This window comes from Mastomys coucha, unplaced genomic scaffold, assembly GCF_008632895.1.
Source record: "Mastomys coucha isolate ucsf_1 unplaced genomic scaffold, UCSF_Mcou_1 pScaffold23, whole genome shotgun sequence".
Lineage (NCBI taxonomy): Eukaryota > Metazoa > Chordata > Mammalia > Rodentia > Muridae > Mastomys > Mastomys coucha.
Window position 1 is genome coordinate 34,884,576 of NW_022196906.1, and position 25,638 is coordinate 34,910,213.

At 42.9% G+C, this 25,638-nt stretch overlaps 1 protein-coding gene across 1 annotated transcript in view; it reads right to left on the reverse strand.

The window, feature by feature from the left end:
* Positions 1-8,578: 8,578 nt before the first annotated feature.
* Positions 8,579-25,638, reverse strand: part of Crtam (cytotoxic and regulatory T cell molecule) — a 29,801-nt gene continuing 12,741 nt past the window's right edge. Inside the window, exons 4-10 of the mRNA XM_031343721.1 lie at positions 25,042-25,185; positions 23,222-23,383; positions 19,576-19,656; positions 16,192-16,275; positions 13,211-13,357; positions 10,888-10,974; positions 8,579-8,867 (exon numbers count right to left, since the gene is read on the reverse strand). Of these exons, the coding sequence (XP_031199581.1) occupies positions 8,743-8,867; positions 10,888-10,974; positions 13,211-13,357; positions 16,192-16,275; positions 19,576-19,656; positions 23,222-23,383; positions 25,042-25,185 (830 nt within the window). The 3' untranslated portion in view covers positions 8,579-8,742. The remainder of the gene's footprint in view (positions 8,868-10,887; positions 10,975-13,210; positions 13,358-16,191; positions 16,276-19,575; positions 19,657-23,221; positions 23,384-25,041; positions 25,186-25,638) is intronic.

A 25,638-nucleotide genomic window follows, 5' to 3' on the forward strand; every position in this document is an offset into this window, starting at 1 on the left:
GTCTGACACAGCACCCAAGCTGGAGAATGTGGGAATATAAAAATTAAAGACAGGTTTACTAAAATTCTCCTGGGTTTGTATGCGCACACACAGCAAAGCCAAAACTTAAAAAAAAAAAAAAAAAAAAAAAAAAAAAAAAAAAAAAAAAAAAAAAGCCAAGTAGGAATTTATGTAAGGTTAGGATCTGATCCAGAAGGTGTGGGGAAGAGTGCTTTTGATACACTATTTCTTGACCTTAGTGGTTGATATTCCTTTTAAATACTTCTTTAAGACATACATTTATAGTGTGTAGGATGCCTCGCTGTCAAAAAATATTTTCAAAGACAAAGAAAGGGCATGCTGGAAATTATATTCACGTTAGAGACTTAAGTAGATCTAAATAACAACTACCTTCCAAGTAGCAAGATGGCATATAGACCGGTTGCTTCACTAATAACAGAAGACAGGGAATTGGAAAATAACCGCATACCTAATGTTACCACCTTTCAAACTCTTTCTTACTATAGCTGATTTCCCCCCTTTGTTTTGACAGCAGGGAATCTTTCCTATACACGCACAGTGAGACCCTGCCCACTGACAACATTAAAAGGAGCTATCTGAAGAGTTTGTGTTATTCGGCTCACTCCATTGCACAACTTATCATTACAGGAGCTTCAAACATGCAGAGGAAACCCACGATAAAAGATTCATTCTCCAGTGTGGCTTCCGGGGTGTGCTATTCCTAAGAATCAAGTGAGAACCATTCACACTTGCCCACTTTCTCAGCCACTGGTCAGCGCAAATCACTGCTGTGGTTCTTCAGGTCCTTCAGTTGCTTTCTGCATCATCTGGAGAAGGTTCCTTATGGTTTTCTGCAAATCAGGGACCTTGTGGGAGTCACAAGTGCTGTGATCCAGCAACTACTGGAAGAGACACACCACCTTCTTAACACAGAACCCCTGAGCTTGGCCCACCTCCCTCCTCTGTGACAGCTATCCTTCCTGCTTATGCTTTGGGGTAACTAAAGGAATGAGGAAGGCTGGAATAGGAAGTACAAATGACAGGCCATATCAGGAGGTCAAAAAAAAAAAAGATGCTTGTTGTTCTAATGGAGATAATTTAATATGAAGATATATTATGGAGAGTTAAGAAGGGGGCACACTTCTTATGGGTTCAGTGACTGTGGAAGCATCTCTGGCCTTTATGGCTGAAGGAGTTCAGGGATGAACCTGAAATCGTTATCCTTGAGAAGCCAGGGACAGGGCTGCTTGGAACAAGGATCCAGGCCTCTGAGGGGGGTGAGGAAGGACTAACAGAGCTGGCTCTGGGAGGAGCAGAATGGGAATCGGGTGCTGCTACTGAAGTGTGCTGAGCTCTGACAGGATGGAAAGGCTCTGACAAGGGGTCTTGGAGGAAACAGGAAGAAGGCAGGACATCAGTCCCTGTTCCTCCTTCACCCTGATCACCACCAGGCAGGCCAGCAAGAGCCTGCTGGGACAAGGATAGTTAGGGTTTGCCTGGTAATCACCGTGTGAGAGTGTGTGTGTGTGTGAGTGTGTGTGTATGTGGTGTGTGTGTGGTGCATGTGTGTGTGTATGTGGTGTGTGTGTGTGTGTGTGTGTGTGTGTGGTGCATGTGTGTGTGTATGTGTGTATGTGTGAGATGTGTGTGTGTGTGGTATGTGTGTGTGTGGTGTGTAGTGTGTGTAGTGTGTGTGTCTGTGTGTGGGGGGGTATGTGTGTATGGTGTGTGTGGTGTGTGTGTGTGTGATGTGTGTGTGTGATGTGTGTGTGTGTATGTGTATGTGTGATGTGTGTGTGTGGTGTGTGTGTGGGGGTAGTGTGTGGGTATGTGTGTGTGGTGTGTGTGTGTTTGGTGTGTGTGTCTGTGTGTGTGTGTGTGGTGTGTGTGTGATGTGTGTGTATGTGTGTTGGGGGTAGTGTGTGGGTATGTGTAGTGTATGTGTGTGTGGTATGTGTGCATGTATGTGTGTGTGTGTGTGTGTGTGTGGTATGTGTGTGTGTGTTTGTGTGGGTGTGCACGTATGTGTGTGGTATGTGTGTGCATGTATGTGTGTGTGGTGTGTGTGTGATTATGTCTGTGATTACAGGTATCAAGGAGGAAAGAGGCGATAGTTTCTTCCTGGAGTCAGAGTTCAGGTGGCTGTGGGAGCTGGGAACAGAACCCCAGTCCTCTGTGAAAGCAACATGCACTCCTAAGGGCTGAGCCAGCATCCCTCCAGCCCTGAACTCTCCTATCTTAAACAAACAAAGAAAACCTATTGTTTCACGGAGCCGGAAGACCCTTGGCAGAATCGTTTTCTCTTTTTAAATATTTTCTCTTCTCAAATATGAATACAGTTGTTCAGTTGTTTCCCCAAATTTAGGCTTTTCTAGAAATTAAGTAGGATGGCTTTTAAAAAAACCAAACCTGTAAGTCGTGTGCTGCATGTGGAAGATCACAGCCATTTTTGCTTCCTGTGACTAGGTTTTAGGAGGAGGAGACAAGATAGGGAAAAATTAACATATTTCAACCCTGATAACAGACCTGCTCATGAGCACATTACAGGAAGGAAGAGGGCTGCTTCTCCCTCAGAAGGTTCAGGATGGGAAAAAAGAAAAAAAACCAACCAACCGCGTTTCATCTAGATCAAACTCCCTTTATTAATATAGCAAATTGCCATGACCTCAGCCAGAGGAAGTGATGGGAGATTATGTTGTTGGGCTAAATTAGTGGGCTCATTAATGGTCAGCAGTTCAAACCACCTTCTTCATCTACAGGGAATCTCACGACTTCAGAATGCTGGGCCTGTTGGGGGGTTGTCATTTTCTCTGTTATTTTCACCTAATAACAGATGGGACGGGTGATGTGTGGAGCCAGAATTTATTTATTTATTTATTTATTTATTTATTTATTTATTTGGGGTAGTAGGATGAGCATCCTTTTGACTTACTTCCTGAAAGGCAGCATGGGGAAGGATCTGTCCATTCTTCTCTGAGTCCATCTTGCAATGAGTAAGAGGTCAAGAGCGTGAAACTGCCTCTTTTGTAGGACAGAGGGCAGGACCTTGCCTTGGGTAAGGGCCTATTTCCAGGTGTCTCACTCACTGACACATGTTTGGTTCTGCTTGACTGTGTGTGTGTGTCGCTGTACTTCCATCAATAGAGCAGATGACTCAGGTCAGTCTTTCCAGGACGGTGGCTGTTCACAAACCAACCTTCTCTAGGATTTAAAGCTGCTCCATTTGGGAGGTAACTGCAGAGCCAACTCCTCTGGCTTGAGTAACTGTTGGATCTCCAGTTCACAATGGTTCTGACCCAGTAAGAACACAGCACTTCCCCTTCTCTTCCCTGTCATGTCCTCTCACAGTAGCCTGGCCCTTGAAGGATTAATGGTAGCTCCAAGCATCATCTGCAGTTACATTTTCCAAGAAGAATGCTTTGAGTCCGAAGGCCTCTTTGCTCACTAAGTGTTTTCTGTGTCAGGCACAAGACAGGGACTTTGCATGTTTGAGGCCATCTTGGGCCATATGGCAAGATCCTGTCTCAAATATGTAAATAGCCAGTCAGTGGTGGCACATACCTTTAACCCCAGCACTCAGGAGGCAGAGGTAGAGGCAGGGAAAATTCCGAGTTTTGAGGCCAGCTTGGTCTACGGGTCTAGTTCCAGGATAGCCAGGGCTAAACAGAGACCCCCTTCTCTCTCCCTCTCCCTCCTTCCCTCCCTCCTTCCCCCCCTCTCTCTTACACACACACACACACACACACACATATACACACAAAGACTCAAATATGTAAATACAATTATTTTCTAGAAATCAATCAAGAACTCTCTCTTGTCTCAGTGGTCAGTGTTGTTATATGTCATTGCATTTTTGTAACATTTATTCTACATCCATGGATGTAACAAATCTTAGGTGTAAAAACAGGTTGCCTCTGTGCTGAGCATGTACAGACAGGTCCTGTCATTATGCCAAAAACAATAGGCTGCAAGTTGTTATCCATGTACCATTTACATTACATTAGATGTCATTCATAATGTGAAGGCTATTTACATTTACAGAAGGATGTGATTTATAAGTGAATCTCATACTTTTATATAACAGACTTGAAAATCTTTAGAGTCTGGTGTTCTGGGGGATGGTGCCAGGAAGGTCCTGTCCCCCCCACCCCCCCATGTACCACCGGGACCACTCTTTGTGATTGAGGTACATTTGAAATCAAGCTACAGAGATTCCATTATGGCAACTTTCATCCTCCCCAGAAAACTTTTTTTTTTTTTTTTTTGAGACAGGGTTTCTCTGTGTAGCCCTGGCTGTCCTGGAACTCACTCTGTAGACCAGGCTGGCCTCAAACTCAGAAATCTGCCTGCCTCTGGGATTAAAGGCGTGTGCCACCACTGCCCGGTGAAAACTTCTTTTTTTAAAAAATAATTACATCTATTTATTTATTCTTTGTGTGTGTGTGTGTGTGTGTGTGTGTGTGTGTGTGTGTGTGTAGATGAGTGTGCCATGACACACATGTGGAGGTTAGAAGACAACTTTTAAGGGTCCATTCTCTCCTTCCACCATGTGAGTCCCAAATCCTGAACTCAAATGTTCAGGATTTGTGGCAGGGGCCTTTACCTACTGAGCCATCTTGCCAGCCCAGGAAACTTTTCTTTCTCACACAAAACTTCTACTAAAAGTTGTAGGATATCAGTTTTCCCCAAAATACTTTTTAATGTTTGACATAAACTCCCAGACCCTAAGTTGAATATTCTATCTGTAAAATTAGACCAGGTACTACTGGCATGTGAGAAATCAATAAATGTAACTGTTTTCTTGGTAAGTTTCTCAGCAACACATGGATGATACACTCAAATTATATAAGGGATTTAATAAACTAGATTTAAAGCTTGGAGGGAAACAGAAAGTTGCACAGGATCCTCCAATGTCCACTTAAACAGATCAAAGTGTGAAGCCGAAACATTTCAGAATCAAAGTGCAAAATACCTTAGTCGCAACTAGATGTTGTAACTAGAGCTGAGGAATGCAGTCAGTCCTGCTAATATGGACATCTGGTGCTCTCTGAGATCTGTGGGTTCTTCACATCCTCTCCAGAGAGATGGAAAGGGGTCACACTGTTGAAGCCCAAGTCATCACTCTCCCAGGGCAAATGAAAGATATTAAACACAGCTCCCAACACCTCATCCCTCTCTCAATGTCCCCCGAAGTTGTCTTACTACAGCAATAGAGGGGTCATGCCCTTGAGGCCAGGTAGTCTTGGATTGCTATACAGTGTCTATCCTTCCGTTGTTTACATAGTCTTGGCCTGAATGTCTTAAAGTGATAGCCAGGAAACCGTGATCACCTGAACCGCCACATTCACAGTTCACCTCCACTTTGAAAATGTTTGGTTGGTGCTCCACCAGGGTTTCCTCTACCAGGCTGCAGTAGACTCTTTAGAAAATACTGATTCCAAACACTACCATGAGTCTTCTGACCCCAGCCACTGGGATTGACCTGGGGATCCCCATTTTAGGAAATCCTGGTAGGGGGATTCTGACAATTTTGGCTCAGGGCTGCTCTCCACTCTTCATATTGCTGAGTTGTTGGCACAGTCACTTGATTCCTGATAATAGGCCTGGAAAAATTGGGGGAGTCACCGGAGGCAACCTGTGGGAGGCTTCGCTGCGAACGCAGGCTCAAAACTGGCCAACTTATGTTTAATTGACAATGATTAGCTACCACTCTGAGGTAAGAGCGCTTCCTTCGGGATTGTTTTAAAACTGCTGTTGGCCTGATGGATGACGGGCACAGAGATGCTACAAAACTATGAATGACATGCCACATCTAGATGTCTTTGTACCCTGAAACTCTCTTGGAACACAGGGTACCTGGCTCACTACCCTTCTCTCAGCCCCCCTATGGGTATATTCCTCCCAAACAGTTCTTTCATGAAGACAAAGCAGGTGGCCATAGGAATGTGAGGAGGGGTTCAAGTGGAGCTCCAGAGAGTGTGTGGGAGCCCCAGCCTAGGCAGGAGTCAGTGCTCCACATAGAGCTACCCTTGCCCACATTCTCAGTTTGAATGGGTGAGAAGACTGGCACACACACTGCAGTGTCTGTGTACCTGTGTGCACGTCAAAGGCTTCCACACAGAGAGGCCACATACTGTGAGGTGGCAGAGCCCATGTTTAAGGTGCAGACAGAGACTCTACATTGAGGAAGTAAAGACAGTAGTACACAGAGGCGGAGCCTTTGCTGGAGGAGGACATCCTAAGGACAACGGGCAGTGGAGGAACTGGGAGATGACCTCCACGCAGGGAACTGATAAATTGGCAAATACATTGGGGATACAGAAACATCTCTCAGAGGGTGGAATTATGAATATAGAAAGGGAGACTCTAGAATAAGCTCATGGTTTCAATAGACAGACTTAAATATACACTAACACGTACATATACAATATTACACATATGTATATAAACAATTCAAAGCTCTGTCCATTGAGACAACCCAACAGTGATGATACCTCAAAAGCAACGGCAACTATCATTAAGTCCTAGATTCTAAATACCAGTGTCCATTGTTAGACTGCAGACTCTTTTCGAGACTTCTTGCTATCTCCCCACAATCAGCCCTGCCTCTCTGGGACAGAGTTATAAGGCTGTGCCTTGCTGTGGCCTTGCAGCCCTCAAAGCTGCAAGATAAATGTATGGCCCTATCCAGCACCTGGATCCTTGTCATATAGGCTCTGTCAGACCAAATCATGTAGTTGAGAACTTGCTACCAGCCCACTAAAGCACAAAGGTTAGGTATCTGCTTTGTTCAAGTGATTTCTCTGAAGGCACACCCTTCTTTCAGGTCCCCCCATTGTATTGCCCACAGTGGCTGTCTTTTCTTCTCTTCAAGCTATCCTTAATAATACACAAGAAAGTAAAACTCAACAGGCTTCCTTGAGAGCCCAGTACAAGTGTAACTTGAACCTGATCTCAAAGAAACATTGGACAAAACCTAACTAAGAGCTGCTATATGAAATAATTACCCTGTATTGCAAACACCCAGGCCATGAAAAGAGAAACAGACAGATAAATAACTCCAAACAGACAGAGGTGAAGATGAAGTGAGAAGCTAACTGAGGCCTTCAGGACAGTTGGGACAGTAGGAAAAGCTTGACTGGTGTCTGCCTTAGTCACTATTCTGTTACTGTGAAGAGACATCGTGGCCAAGACAACTCTTATACAAGAAGGCCTTTAATTGAGGGCTTGCTTATAGTTTTAGAGGTTCAGTTCATTATCATGATGGGAAGCAGAGAGACATAGTGCTAGAGCAGTAACTGAGGGCTTTACACCTTGATCGGCAGGCAGCAGGAAGAGAGAGTGAAACAGGGCCTGGTTTGGGGTTCCTCAAAGCCCATCCACAGTGACACTCCTTCTCCAACAAAGCCACACCTTCTAATCCTTCCCAAGCAGTTCAATCAACTGGTGGCCAAGTATTCAAACATAAGGGCCTGAGGTGGCCATCCTCATTCAAACCATCACAGCATCCAAGGATCATGAATGGAAGAGAGTGATGCTGCTTTCCTGACTTAGATGTTTGCTTTGCAGTGATATGTGTCTTTCTTGGGGCAATCAGAGGGGTTTAAGGGGTGTTGAGCATCAGGCCCATTCACTCTCAAATGAGCGAGGAAGGTCCTCCATGCTGTCTTTATATTTTGCTATAATTTTGTGATCGTTAATTGGAAAAAAAGTGTCATGGGGGGGATATAGGACCAGGAAGAGCTGGTGTCTACAATAACACATTCATGATATAGGTGTGTGTATATATTTGTCTGTGTACAGAGGTGGGTATAAGCAAGTATATATGAGTGTGTTCATGGGTGCGTACAAGCATGCACAGGTGTGTACATGAAATACTTGCAAGCTGGTTTTCTCAGATCCAACTAATGAGAAATGTTTCATTTCTATGAAACCAGTTTTCTATATCGTCTAAATTGTTTGTTTTTTGTTTTTGCTTTTGTTTATTTGTTTGTTTTTGACAAAAAGGAGTTATCAGTCATTTTCACACAGATTGGCACAACAGCCTCTAAAAAGTCACACTCTAGTCTTTATTAAAATTCTAAACGCCATTCATGAATTCAACAGTCTGTCAACCAAACTCATGGTTTCCTTCTGTCCATACTGTTGCCATGGTGTAATTAGGTTAAAAATCACCTGTCAGGTTGGCTCATGGCTAGGAAGGAGGCTTCTTGGCAGTTGAATTCAGTTGAGAGTTGTGGATCTCTGGGTCATCATGTCCACTGCATGCTGTGACATCCCACTTTTCTCTGTTGCCCACATGGCCTCTTCTGAGAGCCTGTCTTGAAAACAGGCTGCTGGTATCTCAGGTCTCCTTTGGGTACTTCTCATGCTAAAGTTCTTCTTGACCAGAAGGAAAGATTTTTAAACCAGTTCAAATAGTTCCACTCCAGCCCCATATCTAAAAACTGCTGCTCTTTTCGAGGTCAGATGTTCCCTGGTCATTTTGACCCTGATCCAAAAAGACTTAGCAGAGTTCTCCAGCTCTGAGGTAGTGTCACTCATAATAGGTGTTTTCTCTGTTTTTCTTTCAATGAGGAGCTTTCTGTCCATGGCTTGGTCCTCATGTGGCTCCCTGGCTCAATGGATGTTGTGTTGAATTGTACTCAATGGACATTTTATTTTTTCATGTCACAGTACTTATGATCCTTTCCAGGGCCTGATGCGAATGCCCTGAAATCCTATCTTCTATTGCAGGGAACACTACACAATACTCTCCGGGACACGACTGTGCTTGCCTTCTAGTTTCCAATGCTGGGCACTCTTCTTTGTTTTGGCTCCCGAGTATAACCGCGTGATGTAGTTCATGCAATGCTTAGACTGGGGAGCTGAAAGAAAAACACAGGAAAGATGAGTTCTAAACAGCATTGCATCCATGTGTTGGAAACACCTTGGTGGTCAAGTTTTAGTTATAAACCCTAACCTACAACAACCTGGCATATGTGAATGTTCTAAATGCATTGTTGTGTCTTAATGGAACAAAAAAGAGACCAACTTATATTACATAAGCAATATGCTAACCAAACTGAAATAAAATACTTAGTTGCAGAAAATAACACATTGCCTTCAGCAAAATCATGTAATAGAAAATAACAAGGTCTGTGGGAAACAGGTTGGAGTCGAACTCTCAAAGCCTCGAGCTAGAGCAGACACTGATCTTTTGAAAGCATAAAACAACGTGGTGGGTTCAAGGCACCGAGGCATTGAGGATTATGCTAACTATCTTGACTGTCAACATGATTGGATTGACAAACATCTAGAAAGATCAGTAAAGCATGATTCTGGGTGGGGGGGGGTGTCTGTTGTTTCTAGTGAGGGTGAAGTAGGGCGAAAGCACCCACCCTGCGTGTGGAAAGCACCAACCGACAGGCAAAGCCCAGTGGAATCAATGGGGAGAACATTGAGGAAGCCAGTGAGCAAATGGGTTCTCGATCTCTGTGCACTTCCTGGCTGCTGTGATGTGAAATTCCACATTCCACCACTCTCTCCCCACCATCATGGGCTGAGACCTTTGAAAGTAAGAGCTAATATAAAGCCATCTTTCCTTTGTCTGTCCTTTGCCACAGCAGTGAAAAACAAAACAGACCTGACCATGACCAGCACAGGAAGAAACTGGAAATCTGAGCCCAGGAGAAAATCCTTCTGCCTATGAAGATGAACAGCACCTGCAGTTGGTACTCCCTTCTGCCTGCACAGGGAGCCCTGACTGCAGGCCTCCATTCCAAGTTTACTTAAAATGGAACCACAAGGGCGTTTACTTGTTCAGTGTCTGGGGTGAGGGTTTTCCTTTCTCTGCTGAAGCTCACGATTCTCTTCCCACTGTTTTACCTTCCCTTGCTGCAGGGAAAACACCACAGGCGCTTACACAAATCATATGGCTGCTGGTGCCCCTCGCCTGTGCTTCAGGTGCCAACAGACGGTAGGTAGTTTCCACACATTTCCCCATCATCTGGTCACTGTGTCTCTTTTTCTACTGAAAGCCTGTTTCACACTTGGAAGGTCAAAATGTAACAAAAAGGCACAGGTGGTTTAAGAGTCTAGCTCCTCCTACAAAAACTTTCAATCAAAGAAACAGAACCAAGGAGGGAAGCTCAGTACATTTCTTGAAACACCTGACAAGTAGAAGTTAATTTGCAAGGATGTACAGCAGGTAGAAGATATAAAATTCTTGCTTTGCTTTTGATCCAGTTTCTGCCTATTAGATTAAAAACAAAAAACAACCAGGAACACACACACACACACACACACACACACACACACTCCAGCACCATGTGTATGTGTGTGCAGATCCACACTCCCATCCATCAGCCCCCCCACCCATACATTCTCCCTCCCCTTTAGAGAATTTTTTTCACTCTTACTTTGCTGAAAGCATTGCATCAAAATCATCCAAAGACCCCAAATATTTCTCTTTGGATTAATTAGGCCTTGAATTGATTTGTTCAATGAAAATTTATCAGACACACCATTTGTGCCAGGTTCCATGACAGGCTTCAAGGGTGGAGAATTAGATCTTTTACTGCCTGACCGAATAATGCATGGGGTGATATGAAAGGTGCTTCACTGACTGAGGTTTTGTATAAATGCTGTGCATCTCAGGCCGCACAGTGACCCTGAATGTGACAACGTCACAGTCAGAGCTGGCCTTCCTAAAGCAGAAGGCCTTCTACTGCAGGAGTTTATTCATTTATGAATTTATCTCTAAAGGTAGACTTCCTTAAATACTATAAATCGAATGCAAATCAGTCAAATCCAGTCAAACTTTGATTCTGTTCCCTCTGTACTTTTCCTGAGGTGATCCACGAATAATCATCACTGTTTAACTCTCAGGTCACGTACTGCACTCACCCTGACTGCTATTCTCTTGGGAAGATGTTTCCTCGTTGTTAGATCTTGATCTGTAACTTTCTAGAGCTTGCTCAGAAATTTCACTTTCTGCAAGAAAAGAAAGTTAGGTTACTGATTTCTGACACCACAGACAGCATTTGAAATGGAGGTTTGAATATGATGACAGCATGTCATTGCTGAGCCATGTCCTCCTGGGCCCGCATGTATTCATTAGCTCAATATGTCTTCTTACAGTGTAGGACAGTGGGATAGCAGCAGACACTGCGCTTCAGAAAGGACCAATTGCTACAGACCTAACAGAAAGCTGGTGGCCAAACATCAGTGAGGAACTTTGAAATAATATTTGCCTCCTGCACAATTTGATGGTTAAATGATCGTTTACTTGATTTGGTTAGTATACAAAATGTTGGGGTTTTGTTATGGAATTTTCATGCATATTGTGCTGGTCTGAATAAGAATGACCTGCATAGGCTCACAGACTTAAATGTTTAGTCATCAAGGCTTGCAACTGTTTGGGAAGGATCAGAAGGTGTGGCCTTGTTGGAGGAGGAGTGTTTCCGGTAGAGAGATTTGAAGTTTCAAAAGCCCACACCAGGCCCAGTCTCCCTCTCTACCTGTAGATCAAGATGTATAACTCTTAGTTACTTCTCCAGCAGCATGCCTGTCAGCCTGCTGCCACACTCCCCACCATAATAATAATGGACTAATCCTTTGAAACTGTAATGAAGTCCCCAGTTAGACGCTTTCTTCTATAAGTTGCCTTGGTCATGGCATCTCTTCACATGTGTCATTGTAGTCTTCTCGTGTTTATTGTCCACCATCTCTCTATTACCCACCCCTTGGATCTCTTCTCTCCTTCCACCATTCCTCCCAGTCTTCCTTTTGCTTCCATGTCATATACATTCTCTTCACATGAGAGAAAACACATGCTATTCATCTTCCCCTCGTTGCCAACTCTTGGTCACCCCTTAGGTCTGTCCATAATGAGTTACTTCTTATCCAGATAAGCTCGTACTCAGCTGTCAAGAGTGAAGCTTCTAAGTCAGAGATATTCAAAGGTGCAGTATTTCGAGTCGTTACAAAGAATTTTCTGTTACCAGAGGCCTTGGGCCATAAGTAACTAAATCAGCTTTGTCCAGCAGTCCTGTAAGCCAGGCCATTTAAAATATTCTAACAGTTACAGTTAAAAGGGGGGGAGGGGAGAAATCAATTTCACCATATATTTTAGTTAACTGGTATACCCCAAATAGCATATTATATTTGGGTAGCTTATAGAAACTCATGACAAGTCAGAGGCTTGACAGCCATCCTGGGGCTATTGCAACAGACAGTATAGGGCTAGATAATTAGTTGAGTCCGAAGAGCGAATTTCTTTAAAGTTAGTTTTTAAGGTTTTGATTTCTATATGATGTATTGGGATCTTATTCCTCCCCCACCACCCATTTCCTTTTCCCAGTGCCTCCCACTCCTGCTGACCCTTATATTTTCCCCAAATAGTTCTCCTTCTACTATCATGTCATTTTGTATGTTTACAGCTCTTATACAGCCATGCTGCATCTAGAAGACAGCATTTTATGGCACCCCTCCCCCACCCATCCTCCAGCTTTTCCAGTCTTCCAAACCTCATGAAGAAAGGCTTTAATCCCATACATGTTTATGAAACAAATTTATAGAATTATTCTGAACAACTTGGAAGGTCTTGTCAAGCTCTGTTATGTGTTGAGTATATGTATTTTAACAGGGATCATCTACTGTAGCTATTTTTAACTTTGATTTGTTTATTACTATGTTATTATTATGATTGCTACTATTTTGGTTTTGATGGTAACGCTTTCATTAGAATGCTTAGGGGGGAAATGACTGGTGTCTTATGGATGAGTAAGGTTGAGCGCATTCTTGCAAAATACAAAAGGCAGCAGATGTTTATCCATAACTAGAACATAAAGAGCACAGGGATCTCCTGTCTTATCGCCTCATAAAACCCCAGTACCTGGAACGATACCTGGCATGCAGTAGGCACTCAGGGAAAGAAGGCTCATGGAGTGAACGGGTGAACTGGCTCAGCCTTTTGTCAACAATAACATCTATATTCAGCACCAACTCCCACAGCTTCTTTAGTTTCTGTCTGTCTGACACTCTGAGAACATGTTCCCTGGATATCTACAGCCTGTGTTTGTTAGGAATTGAATCATTGCTTTTTGGAGTGACACCCTACTGGTCGGCTTGCACAGCAGCTAAGAGAGGAGCTTCGTCTGCATTTTTCCCTTTTGTCTAGTCAGCTGTTGGACTGGTACAGACCTCATCGGGTTCTCTGTCCACTTACCCTTCTTCCATATCACGTGTGCTTTACACAGCTTCATGATGAAGAGCTGAATGATGATGAAGAGGATGAAAATGAGGAAGGACACCAGCGTGAGCAGCAGGATGCCACTCTTCCTCCGGACCAGTCCTGTGTGCTGAGCACTGGCTTCTGTAAAGGGAGTGAGAGAGCCTTAGGCAGTGTGGAGTTTGGTCATCATGGGATGCAATGGTTAGTTTTTGTCTTTCTTTCTCTACTTTTTTTTTTCTTTTTTGAGATAAGGTCTCATTATGCAGCCCTGGCCAGCTTGGAACTTGCCTACATAATTCAGGGAGGCCTTAAATCCCAGGGACCAACTTGTCTCTACATTCCTAGTGCTGGGGTTAAATGGCATGTGACACCACACCTGGCTGTGACACTTAATTTTAATTGTCAGCTTGACACAGTGTAGCATCACCTGCAGATGATCTCAATGAGGGAGTGACTAGATTGTGATGGCCTTCGGGAATGTCAGTGGGAAAGTCTTTACTACATAACTTGAATGGTAAAATCCAGCCCATTGTGGATGGCACCATCCCCTAGGTTTGGATTCTGGACTGTATAAAAGCAAAGAAAGTGAGCTGAGGAACAGAAATGCATGCATTCATTCTTATTCTGTTCTGAATTATGAATGGGGTCAGCTGGTTACTGCCTTGACTTTCCCACAATTAAAGACTAGAACCTGGAATTGTAAGCTGAATAAATCCTTTTTCCCTTCAAGCTACTTTTGTGAGGATATTTTAACATAGCAGTGGGGGATGCAGCCAGGACAAACACACACACACACACACACACACACACACACACACACACACACACATCTATATCACTTCTTCAGTGCAGTATGGACCAAAAGACAGCTCAGCTCAGGAGATGGGCTAAATTTACCCCAGAATTCATGCACCATGTACTGTTCGGTTCTCTCAGACAATCAAATGGGCAATAGAGACAAAGCAATCCCACGGATGACTTGAAAAGTTGTTTTTTAAATGGCATAGATATTTAATTCTTGTTTTCATTTCGAGAGAAAGCACATGAGAATACTGACTTAAATTACAGTCTGGGACTTTTAAGTAGCTATGAGGAATGCTTGTTCAGCACAATGTAGCTCAGCATCCCAGGACACTGTTAAGGGGTTTAGTAAAAACTATCCAAATAAAACAAAATGCTGCGTACCTTGACTAGGTTAAATGCAGTCCTCATAAAGGCATTAGGGAGACACTTGATGAGCTCTCAAAAATCATTTTAAACTAGTGTGTAATTTTGCCAAATGTCCTTCAGCTCAGCCAACAGGCTCAGGATTAAAGAATGGTGGCTATGTGGAGAACATAGTACTTGAACCTGCCTAGGACGTAATCCCTGTGCTGTAGGGGATCATTTTCTCTTTATACAAATAAATGCATTAAAAAGACAAACAAAACCAAGACATGGTAACTTTTATAGAATATTATGTCTAGGAATCCAGAGACAAGTGTGGACCCCAAGGCTGCATACATCAGGGATGCTTTCCGTACACTTCAGCCTTGGAAGAGAAGGAAGACCATTAGGGTGAAGCCTCTTCTGGCATGGGGTAGGAGGACAGACAGGGCAGGGCTGTTGAGACAGGATAATGCCTTCAGAGTGTCATGAAATGTGCAGGAGCTTCCTAGACGCAGGGATGCAGAGATGGGTATCAGAGTTCACCTTATGCAGAAGAAGGACTTATCTTGTATGTTGTAGATTATGGGAAGCCAGAAAGGTCCTCAGAACACAAGTGTGCAGGCAACAAAGCTGTTTCCATGGTGCTAAGACTGGACTAGAGGAAGAGCTGAAGCCACAAGATGATTAGGGCCAATATTAAGGGAGTGACTATGATCACAGGCAATACACCTGGAAGAGAAGACTCAGGAGCCATTGGTGGCTACTTGTGTGTGCATATGTATGCATCTAGATCTGTATCTATACACAGAAATGAAGGGTTGGGAGTATAGCATGCTTTGAACAAGTTGTTTTTGTGGCTAAGGATGCTACTTGAATTTTATTAGAAATGCTGAGCTTAGGGGAGAGGACATTTGATTAAAGGTATAGAAAGAATAGAATGAAAGGGCTGGTGAGATGGCTCAGCAGGTAAGGGTGCTTGCTGCCAAGCCTGCTGACCTGAGTTTAATTCTTGGGACACACATAATGAAAGGGATGAACCAATTTCCTAAGTAAGTAAATAATCATGTAATAAACCTTTAATAAATGGGACATGGAATGGAATTGAGACTGATGACCAGAAGAACACTCTGTAAATAGAAATATGGAACTCTTCCACATACAGGCAGCAAGAAAAAACTCAGGAGTGAGTGAACTTTCTATGAACAGAGGAGAGCTGGGCAGGATCTGAAGCTCAGTGGTCAGTACTTGTATAGCATGTGTGAAATCCTGGGTTTAATTCCCAAATAACAAAATACAAAGACAAGGCAAAGCAGTGAAATTGAGAACTTAAGAACTCAGAGGAGGAGTGGAAGAGATGGCTCAGCAGTTAAGAGCACTGGCTGCTCTTCCAGAGGACCTGTGTTTTATTCTCAGTGCCCACACTGTGGCCCACAATAGTCTGTAACTCCAGTTTCAGGGGATCCAGTGACCCTTCTAGCCTCTATGGGGACCAGGCACACACTTGGTACACATAACAAATATTCAGGCAAACACTCGTATGCTTTTTGTCTGAGAAAGAAATTCTTTTAAAGTAAAAGAACCCAGAGGAAGAAGTAGGGTGAGTTAAGTAGAGTTAGTAGAGATGCGGTGGTTAGCAAAAATAAAAGGACTCCATGGTAGGTTAATGAAATCAAGAGACAGCCAAGTCAAGATGGGGCAAGGTAGCAATTCACATCTCATAAGGGTAGAAGCTCAAGGAAAACAAGGACTGCAAAAGGCCACGGGACACATGACCAGGAGGTCAAAATATCACAACATCTGTTCCAAATGCAGTAGGTGACACTCACCAGCGGACAAGCCAGGGTCTTGAGTGGCATGTTCTTTCTCTTCCTTGTCAGTCTCTGGTATACTGGAATTTTCCATCATTGAGACTAAGGTGAGAGTAAGACATGATACATACATATCACATTTATGTGACTCATCCTATAACTATTCCGGCTTGACCATCCCTCTAAACCTCCTGCGGACATTTGTTTGTGATGTGATCGTGTGGCCATGTGGGCTTTTGAGAGAAGTTTAGGTCCAGAAGACTCCGCCCACATGAAAAACTAACTCTATTCCATGAGAACAAGTTCCTTTAACAAATATATTTATGTTATGCGAATGGGTCTTTTGTCCGTATGTATGTCTGAGCATTACGGTGATTGCCAAGTACCCAAGGAGACCAGGAGAGGGTGTCAGATCCTCTGGAGTTACATTTGGTTGTGAGCTACCTTGTGAATGCTGGGAATCAAACCCAGGTCTTCCAAAAGAGCAGCCAGTGCTTTTCACTGAGCTGTTTCTCTAGCCCAGACCAAGTTCATTTAAGGAAGTGGCTTTGCCCTCTTATTCTCTCTCTCTCTCTCTCTCTCTCTCTCTCTCTCTCTCTCTCTCTCTCTCTCTCTCTCTCTCTCTCTCTCTCTCTCTCTCTCTCTCAAGATGAGCCTGGCCTTGAACTCACAGAGATCTTCCTGTCTCTAAGTACTGGATTTAAAGGTGCCTACCATCATGCCCAGCCCCCATCTTATTTTTTGAGACAGGTTCTCTCTCATAGAACCTGCTAGACTGGCAGGTCAGTGAGCCTTGAGGCAACACCGTCTCTGTCTCCCCAGTGCTGAGGTTAATGTAGCTGCAGGCTCTTACCTGGGTACTAGGGAGCTGAACTCAGGCCCTCAGGCTTGTGCAGAGGCACTTTACCCACTGGGCTATCCCCCTAGCTCCTATCATAGGTTGTTCTAAACTATGGATACCCTACCATGCTGCAGAACACTAGAACGTAACCCCCATCCCTAACTGCCCTTTGGCACTCATTATTTGACCTCCTTCCTCCCTGATTCCCCATTCCACCCCTTTTGAGTTTCTACTGATAACTACAGTTCTATTCCCTTTTACTTTTAGGTCAACATTTTTAGCTCTTATATATGAGGAAAAACATGTAGCATTTGTCTTTCTGTCTGTCTTATTTTGCCTTGAAGTATGTTTCTCAAAAAAAAAAAAAAAAAAAAAAAAGTCATAAATGGCCAGACTTCGTTTGTTTTACTGATAAAGGGAATCCTTTGTTGAACATTCAATATGTACTTGTTGTGTTGGTATCTCACCTTGACTCTGAGAGAAAGATTTTGAGCAAAGGGCCCAGTCCTGGAGCAATGGAATAGCAGAGTCAATAAGAAAATTCCCAGTTTTCTAACTTGGGACTGTCAGCCAAAGTCATTATTCCATACTTCCTTTCTGTGTGAGAAAGGTTAGGGAAAAGGTCCTTAGGATGCTTCAAAAGAAGCACGGAACAAGGAGGGACAGGGACAGCACCTGGGGAGACATTTGGGTATGAAGGTGCACTCGTGGCAAAGCCTTTGGTCACCACAAAGCGTTTACTGTTGTGCCAGAGTCTCAACTGCCAGTCTAGTTTGGATGTCCCGCTTTTAAAAACGGGATGACCTGTGTGGAGTTTGTATATGAACTGGAACAAAAAGAAAGCTTTCCTGGAGTTTTGTTTTGTTTTTGCTTCCAATTCCCTTTTCCTTGGCTGCAGGGTTTTATCAGTGCATTGCACAGCGCCACTATGTGGCCCCAGGGGGAATGAAGCCTCCTGTCATCTAAACAGAGATTATGAACAGTAATACAATTGCAGAAATTGAAAGCTGGAAAGAATTTTACAGACCATGTCTCTTAAATCCTACACTGGATATGAAAATGCGGAGCAGAAAATTGAGTTGTTCAGTTGTGGTGCCAGGCAATTTAAAAACAACTGGATTCTAAACACGTTTAAAAATATTGGATTATTAAAGCAAGGATGTGGCTGCCCCACTTCATAATGTTTTCAATTTCCACCACTCTTCAAAAAAAAAATGCATGGTACATATTGTATTTTTCAGTATTAAACAAACCCCAAACATTTACTTTTCAATATTATTCAGGACACAGTTTTTTTTTTTTTTTAAATGTGGTCTGACGCTCAAAACTATAAACATGATAATGACCCCAAAACATTTACCCAACCAGATAGGGTTATTATAGATAGAGAATATGCAGGAATGCATACCTTCCTGAGGGAGGCTAATCATTGTGCTCAATAAACTCACTCACTAATTCATTCATTCATTCATTCATTCATTCATTCATTCATTCACATGCCTACTTGTTCAGCATTTCCTGAGTACCCACTATTGCCACATACAGTGTTGCATAGAGTTAAATGAACTACATGATAATTTCACCAAAGTTAATTAGTTCATTCTTTATCTAAAATACAAGACTTTCTAAATCTTCTTATAGCTCAACCGTGTCAAAAGTGACCCCATGTTCTAAACAACCAAGTGCCTTCAAATGTGCCTTCAAAGGTGAGTGAGTTCATTATCATTGACAGTACTCCTGTCTCCAGCTCCTACTCTCTGTTGGGAGGAAATCTTTATGTTAGGATGATGCCCATAGAAAACGAAGAGCAGATATCCTCCTAAATGACCGAAGCCCTGAGTTTATCTCAGAGAGAATTCACACACCATGGTCACACGCACAGGTGTGTGCATGTCTCTCTCTGTGTGTGTGTGTGTGTGTGTACTTAGACACCTCAAGCAAAAAAGTTCTGAGATAATAAAGCTCCATGACACCAAGCTCAGGAAATAAGAGTTCCTGACCTGACTATCCCAGGACACCACAAAACTGGAGCCAGTAAACAGAGATCTATATAGTCTTCAGAAAAATAAATCTAAAGGCTGGGGACATGGGTTAGTGGGTAAAGTATTCAGTGTGCAAGTGTGAGGGCTTGAATTTTGTTACTGGTAACTCACATGAAAATCAGAATCAGCAACACATGCCTGTAACCCCTGCACCAGGACACAGAGACAAAAGGATTCTGACAGGCTGATTGGCCAGCCAGTCCAACTGAAATAGTGAGCGAGTTCAACAAAAGACCTTGTCTCAAAAATCAATCAGCCAACTAATCAACTAACTAATCAACCAACTAGTCAACCATCTAACCAACCAACCAACCAGCTGACCAATCAGAAACAGGCAGAAGGAGTGATTGAGGAAAGAAATTTTTGTGTCAACCTCTGGTTTCTACACATGTATACACATGTATACTCATATGTATACACATATATACATACACTAGTTTCTAAAAAATTCTTTAAATGTAGGCTTAAAGATGTGCATTCCCAACCAGATTTTGAGGCTTCAGTGATTTTGAGACTTACCTGTACTCATGGGCTGCTGGAGGGCTTGGGAGGAGAGAGAGCTCTGCTCAGGGGCATCTGAAGTTGTTTCTTGATCTGCAACTAAAAAGGGGGAAAAACAAAATTCTGCTACCACGGAGATCAGCTTTAGCCACATTGTGCTCAGTGTCACAACGCACAGAGCCTGCCTGCTACCCACTTCTGAGGATTGTGCTAAAACCTGGAGTCCAGCACTTTGTGTTTTGAATCCTTCCCCTGCTGCTTGCCCATCTGCCGGGTGACCTGGCTGGAGCACAGCATGCTGGGGCCCCTGTGTGCAAGGACACTTGGCAGTACCAGGCAAAGGGCATTTCTTCTGCACAGACCTACCGGTTTCTGTATGTCCATCTGCATACGGATATTTTACTATTTCCATAGGAAATGCACTTCCATATCATTGACCCATTTCTCCAGTCACAGATTGAACTGAATCTCAGTGCTACTACCTGCATGATCCTTAGTGCTTTGAGCAAAATGCTTAATTTATCCAAATACTTAAATTCTCTTATTGTGAAACACAGTTGCTAGCTTTTACTTTGTGTGTGTCTTTCTCTGTGTGTGTGTGTGTGCACTCGCGTATATGTGTGCAGTAATAACTCCATTAATATAAGGTGTTTAGTACAATGCCTGTTTACCAAGTGAGATGCTCACTAAATATTAGTCTGTAACAAAGAAATGTTAGTGGATGCTTCCAGAGGATCAGCTTAGATCGTATTCAGAAGTCAATGAAAAGGCTGGCATCCAGGAAGCATGTAAGCGCCTAAGCATCTAACTGTGCCTGTCAACATACAATATGTGACAGGTGGGTATCATTTCCTAAAATTTATGAATACTTCTCACTGTTCATTTAATCAAAGAATTTCTGTGGTTTAAAATGGTTTAGTAATTATTAAAATATTTAAGTATGGGGCTGGAGAGATAGATGACTCAGAGGTTAAGAACACTGACTAACCAGTAACCCCCAGAGCTCCCAGGGACTAAACCACCAACCAAAGAGTACACATGGTAGGACTCATGGCTCCAGTTGCCTATGTAGCAGAGGATGGCCTAGTTGGTCATCAAGGGGAGGAGAGGCCCTTGGTCCTGTGGAGGCTCTATGCCCCAGTGTAGGTGAATGCCAGGGCAAGGAATGGGGAGAGGGTAGGTTGGTGAGCAGGGGGAAAGGAGAAGGAATAGGGTTTTTTGTTTTGTTTGGTTTTGGAGGGGAAACCAGGAAAGGGGATAACATTTGAAATGTAAATAAAGAAAATATCTAAAAAAAAAAAAAAAAAAAAAAAAAAAAAAAATAGAACACTGATTGCTCTACCAGAGGTCCTAAGTTCAATTCCCAGCAACCACATGGTGGCTCACAACCATCTGTAATGGGATCCAATGCCCTCTTCTGGTGTGTCTGAAGACAGCAACATAGCACACACACACACGTCTTTTTTAAGGTCTTTTTTAAAAACCTAAACACTTAAGCATTTAAGTAATTTAATAAGTAACTGTTGGTAAAAACTTTGAGGAAAACAAGGAGAATTACAGAAAACCCATTAAATATTTCAGAAGTCCTTCTTACCCATGGTGATATAGTTTTGTTTGCTTTCTGAGACAGTCTTGCTGTCTCAGTGATGTTTGTAACATAGTTATTTTTTATAAAACCATGCAACATTTGTTTACATATAGTAGACTTACTATTTTAAGATAGTTTAATCGTGTATATTATCAGAGACAATTCAAATAGGTAAAAGTTCTTTGTGGTCCTGGTCCTCAGTTATGCTTAAGAATATGAGAGGTGGGCTGGGGAGATGGCCCAGTCGGCAGGCAATGCCTGCTGCATAAGTGTGGTGACTGAGTTAGCACCCCAGCACCCACATGAAAACCAGAGCAGCACAAGCCTGGACTCCCAGGACTCAGAGGCAAAAGACAGGCAGATCCATGGAGCTCACTGGCCAGCCAGTCTCACAAACCACTGATCTCCAGGTTCAGTGAGAGACTGTCTCAAAAAGTAAGATTAGACAGTGACTGAGGAAGACTGTCAGCCTCTGGTCACACACACATTCACCATGCATACACCCACATGAACACACACACACACTGAAAACATTTGAGAACTGTGACTCAATGCTGTAAAACCCCACTCCCACATTGGTGATTTAATATTTCAAAACAAAATACAAAATGAATTTTCCCCACTAATGTTTGTAACATGGTTATTTTTCACAAAACCATGCAATGTTTGTTTACATCTAGTAGACTAACTATTTTAAAATAGCCTGCCCGTGTATTTTAAATTTCTCAGTTTTAATTGTGAACAGGTAAAAATTAGCAGAGAGAATTCAAATAGGACTAAATGTTCCTCACTTGGAATCCTGAACAGATGAAACAAATTAGTCCCCAGACAACTTAATCCTTGCTCTGGTCTCTAGAAACATTGCATATTCTTAGATGTGATGCATCTTATGACCAACCTATGTTCCCTGCATCCCACCCAGAGGATGGTACAGGTGAAAGGGATCAGAATGCTTACCTGCAAATGTGTTTTAAAGCATTCTCAGCTAGTAAGCATGTTTTAAAATGATTGGATGGACAAGATATTTGTGCTATCTTGTAGGGGTGATGCCAAGGTCCTGTTCCCCAATTGGTTCTTGAACTATCAGTAAAGATGCCATGGGCCCATTGCCCAGTGGAAGGAAAAAGGCAGGAACTTCTGCGTCTCCAAAGGCAAGGGGCAGATACAAGAGAGAGAAGAGGTTGAGTTGGCCATGCTTAAGAGTGGAAAAAACCCAACCAGCCATGTGAGATCTTGGGCAGAGTGGGCATAGGCCAATTCTACAGGTTGGAGGTTGGAGATGTTGAGCTGTGACTGAAGGTGGCAGAGCAACTGAAATCAAGTACAGATTTAGGGTGCTGAGGTGGGAGTACTGGGAAGGCCTGCTGGCCGAGGTAGATTGGAGACCCCCAGCAGTTGAGCCAATAAGACAAGTTGAAATTGATCGACTGTGTGTGTCTATTTTTCATCTGAGGTTCTAATATTCTCTGGGCAGGAGCTGGCAGTGCTGCCCATTCCTGGAATTAAAGTGCAGTAGCAAAAGGTACACACAATACTATCTGTGTGGCTCATCAAAAGAAAAAGACAATAGACAAATGGGAGCCACCAATGACTGATGCTAATGGGCACTTTAAATAATTCCTGGAGAGTCACTAGATAGCTGTGACAGCTAATATATGTCGTCAGACATACTTGGGAATCAGAATGTCAAGTGGAGAATCCCTCCCTTTGGATTGGCCTTCCCAAGAGTCTATGTCTTGATTGATGATGGACATGGGAAGCCTTAACTAAGGGTTGAGCTGTGCCCTTTTTGGTAGGCGTCTCTGGGTTCTATAAGAAAGCAGGCTGTACAAGCCATGAGGAGCATGCCAGTAAGCAGCACTCCTCCGAAGCCTCCGCGTCAGTTCCTGCCTTCGTGTTCCTGCCATGAGTTTCCCTCAGTGATGGACTGTGACCTAAGAGCCATATGAGTAAATTAACCCTTTCCTCCTCTAAGTTGCTTTCAGTCAGTGTTTTATTATAGCAACATGGAAGCAAACTAGGACAATATTGCAGTGTTAAGCTAAACTAAAGACAGCTAAGCATAACTATTCTTACCCAAGTCTTCAAACTGGAAGGGGGCATCCAGCTTCCTTCCTTGCAAGCCTTTGTGCTGGATAATGCAATGCACAGTTGAGTTTTTGCTGTATGTGCGGACTATGAGCGTGCTGGTGGTGTTACATATTTTCCCATCAGCTTCAAATTCATGGTGAAGTTCACCTACACAGCAATTTAAAGAGACAGGAAAGGTTATGGCTATGGAACTCCATTGGATGGTCCACACCGCAAGTAGAACTGCAGTCTAACACTAAGTCAGCTGCCTTGTGTGGGTTGGGCGTGGCCACAAGGACACTGCAGCATGCAGTGGATCAAAGAGCATGGGCAAATTTCTACAAGCGCTTTGCTACCATGGGGAATGATCTAAGCTTACAGTGGTTGCACAAGAAGGGTAACTTCATGTCACAAAATACAAAGTCCCAAAAGTGTATGAAGGTTACATTAATGAAGGAGTTTCATAACAAAGTAGATTTCTGCTAACCTGGAAGACAGCTCTGAGTCTTAAGGCTTTTCTATCTAGAACTCTATTTAATGCTCAGTCTTCTTGACAGTTCACAGTGCCTCACAGCATTAAAGGGCAGAGATAATTTGTACAGCTAGCAAAGGCAGCATGTACTGAAATGTCAACAAACAGTATGGAGATGTCCCCCCCCATCACAATTAATTTTCTGTTTCCAGCAAAGATAGGTCCCTTATTTTTATAGCATGAAAAACATTTTTAATGTGGTGTTCAGGAAGTAGTTCAAACTAGCCTAGGACTCATCATGTAGCTCAGCCTGGCCTCAAACACATGACCTTCTTGCCTCAACCTTCCAGACACTGCGATTGCATGACTGACCCACCACTCATGCATCTCAAAATGTCTTCATCTGTCTTTGTGTGTGTCACTGTATATACGTGACTTTGTATATACAGTGTCATGTATATAAGCGAGGCTTTGTGTGTTGAATCATGGACACTTCCTGACTTATATCTCAACTAGGACTTCTTCCCCTTAAAATGGAAAAGAGCACTCACGTGCCCGCTCATAGGGTACAGGCAAGGCTTCTTCGTTTTAACTGCCTTCAGCACAGAATTGGATACAATACATGCATTGCTCGAAAATTTTGTCATGAAATATCCTTTGTGATAGATGTTGCTGCACAGAAGGATAATGTAAGGGTTCAAAGTGTGTCTGGGGTTGATTAAGTTGTTAGGTGAATTGGAGCATTAAGAAATTTTTCGTGCCGGGCGTTGGTGGCCAGCCACTACCAGCACTTGGGAGGCAGAGGCAGGTGGATTTCTGAATTCGAGGCCAGCCTGGTCTACAGAGTGAGTTCCAGGACAGCCAGGGCTACACAGAGAAACCCTGTCTTGAAACAAAACAAAACAAAACAAAACAAACAAACAAACAAACAAAAAACAACAAAAAAAGAAAATTTTTGTGAAAAATATTTCAGTTTATTGTGGGGTTTCTTGGGATACAGCCACTTGGTAAGCTCCTTGTGTACATTTAATGTTAAACATGTTTCCAATTCTGTAACTTTGTTTCCAAGCTTATGCTCAGTGTTACACTTACTTCAGGGAATTTTTGTCAGTTTTTTAAATGTATTATAAATAACCCATTTTATACTTCTCCCTTAATTTTTAAAAATATGATTTGAGATAGCCTTTTACCATTAGACAAAATATTGATTATTATAATGCTAATTTCTCTGGAGCAGAACTGATGTACAGAATGGTGGCCTTGGACACCTTGTACCACCAGAGGGTGCCAGAATACTACAAAAAGCTCTTGGAGATTTAAGAAAGAAAGGAAACAAAGGCTCCTCAGCACTTACCATTGATCTCCAGACCTCCTGGCAGGAGCCAGGTGATTTGCGGAGGGGGCTTGCTTCTCTCCGTGGAACATTTCAGCACAACAAATTTTTCTCCATTCTGCTTTCTGAGGACCAAAGCTTCCACAGTTGGCTGGAAGGGAGTCACTAGAAGAAAATTAATTTTTCTGTGCTGAACTAGTTGTAGGTATGCATGTGTCCAGAGAATGTCGAGGCCAGAGATAGATTTCAGGCATACTTTTTGATCACTATCTATTACTGGCTCTGGAGCTCATGGATGCAGCTCTAGGAGTTAAGGATGCCTGTGCCCGGCTTTAATGTAGGTAGTGGGCATCCTAACTCAGTTTGTCAGGCTTGTATGACAATCACTTTTCTTAATGAGGCACCTCTGTCCACCTGGTCTGCTCATGTTGACAAAGAACATCACCTATATATCTTAGGGATTGCTATAGGGTAATTATCTAATTACAGGTCATACTTCTTGCTTGACTTTTCCCAGATTCCATTTGTGTTATGCTTTCAAAGAACCAAGTTGGCTGAAGACAGGCTGTTCATTAATGGAGTATGTGACTAGTTACTTAGCATTCCCATTTGGTTAGA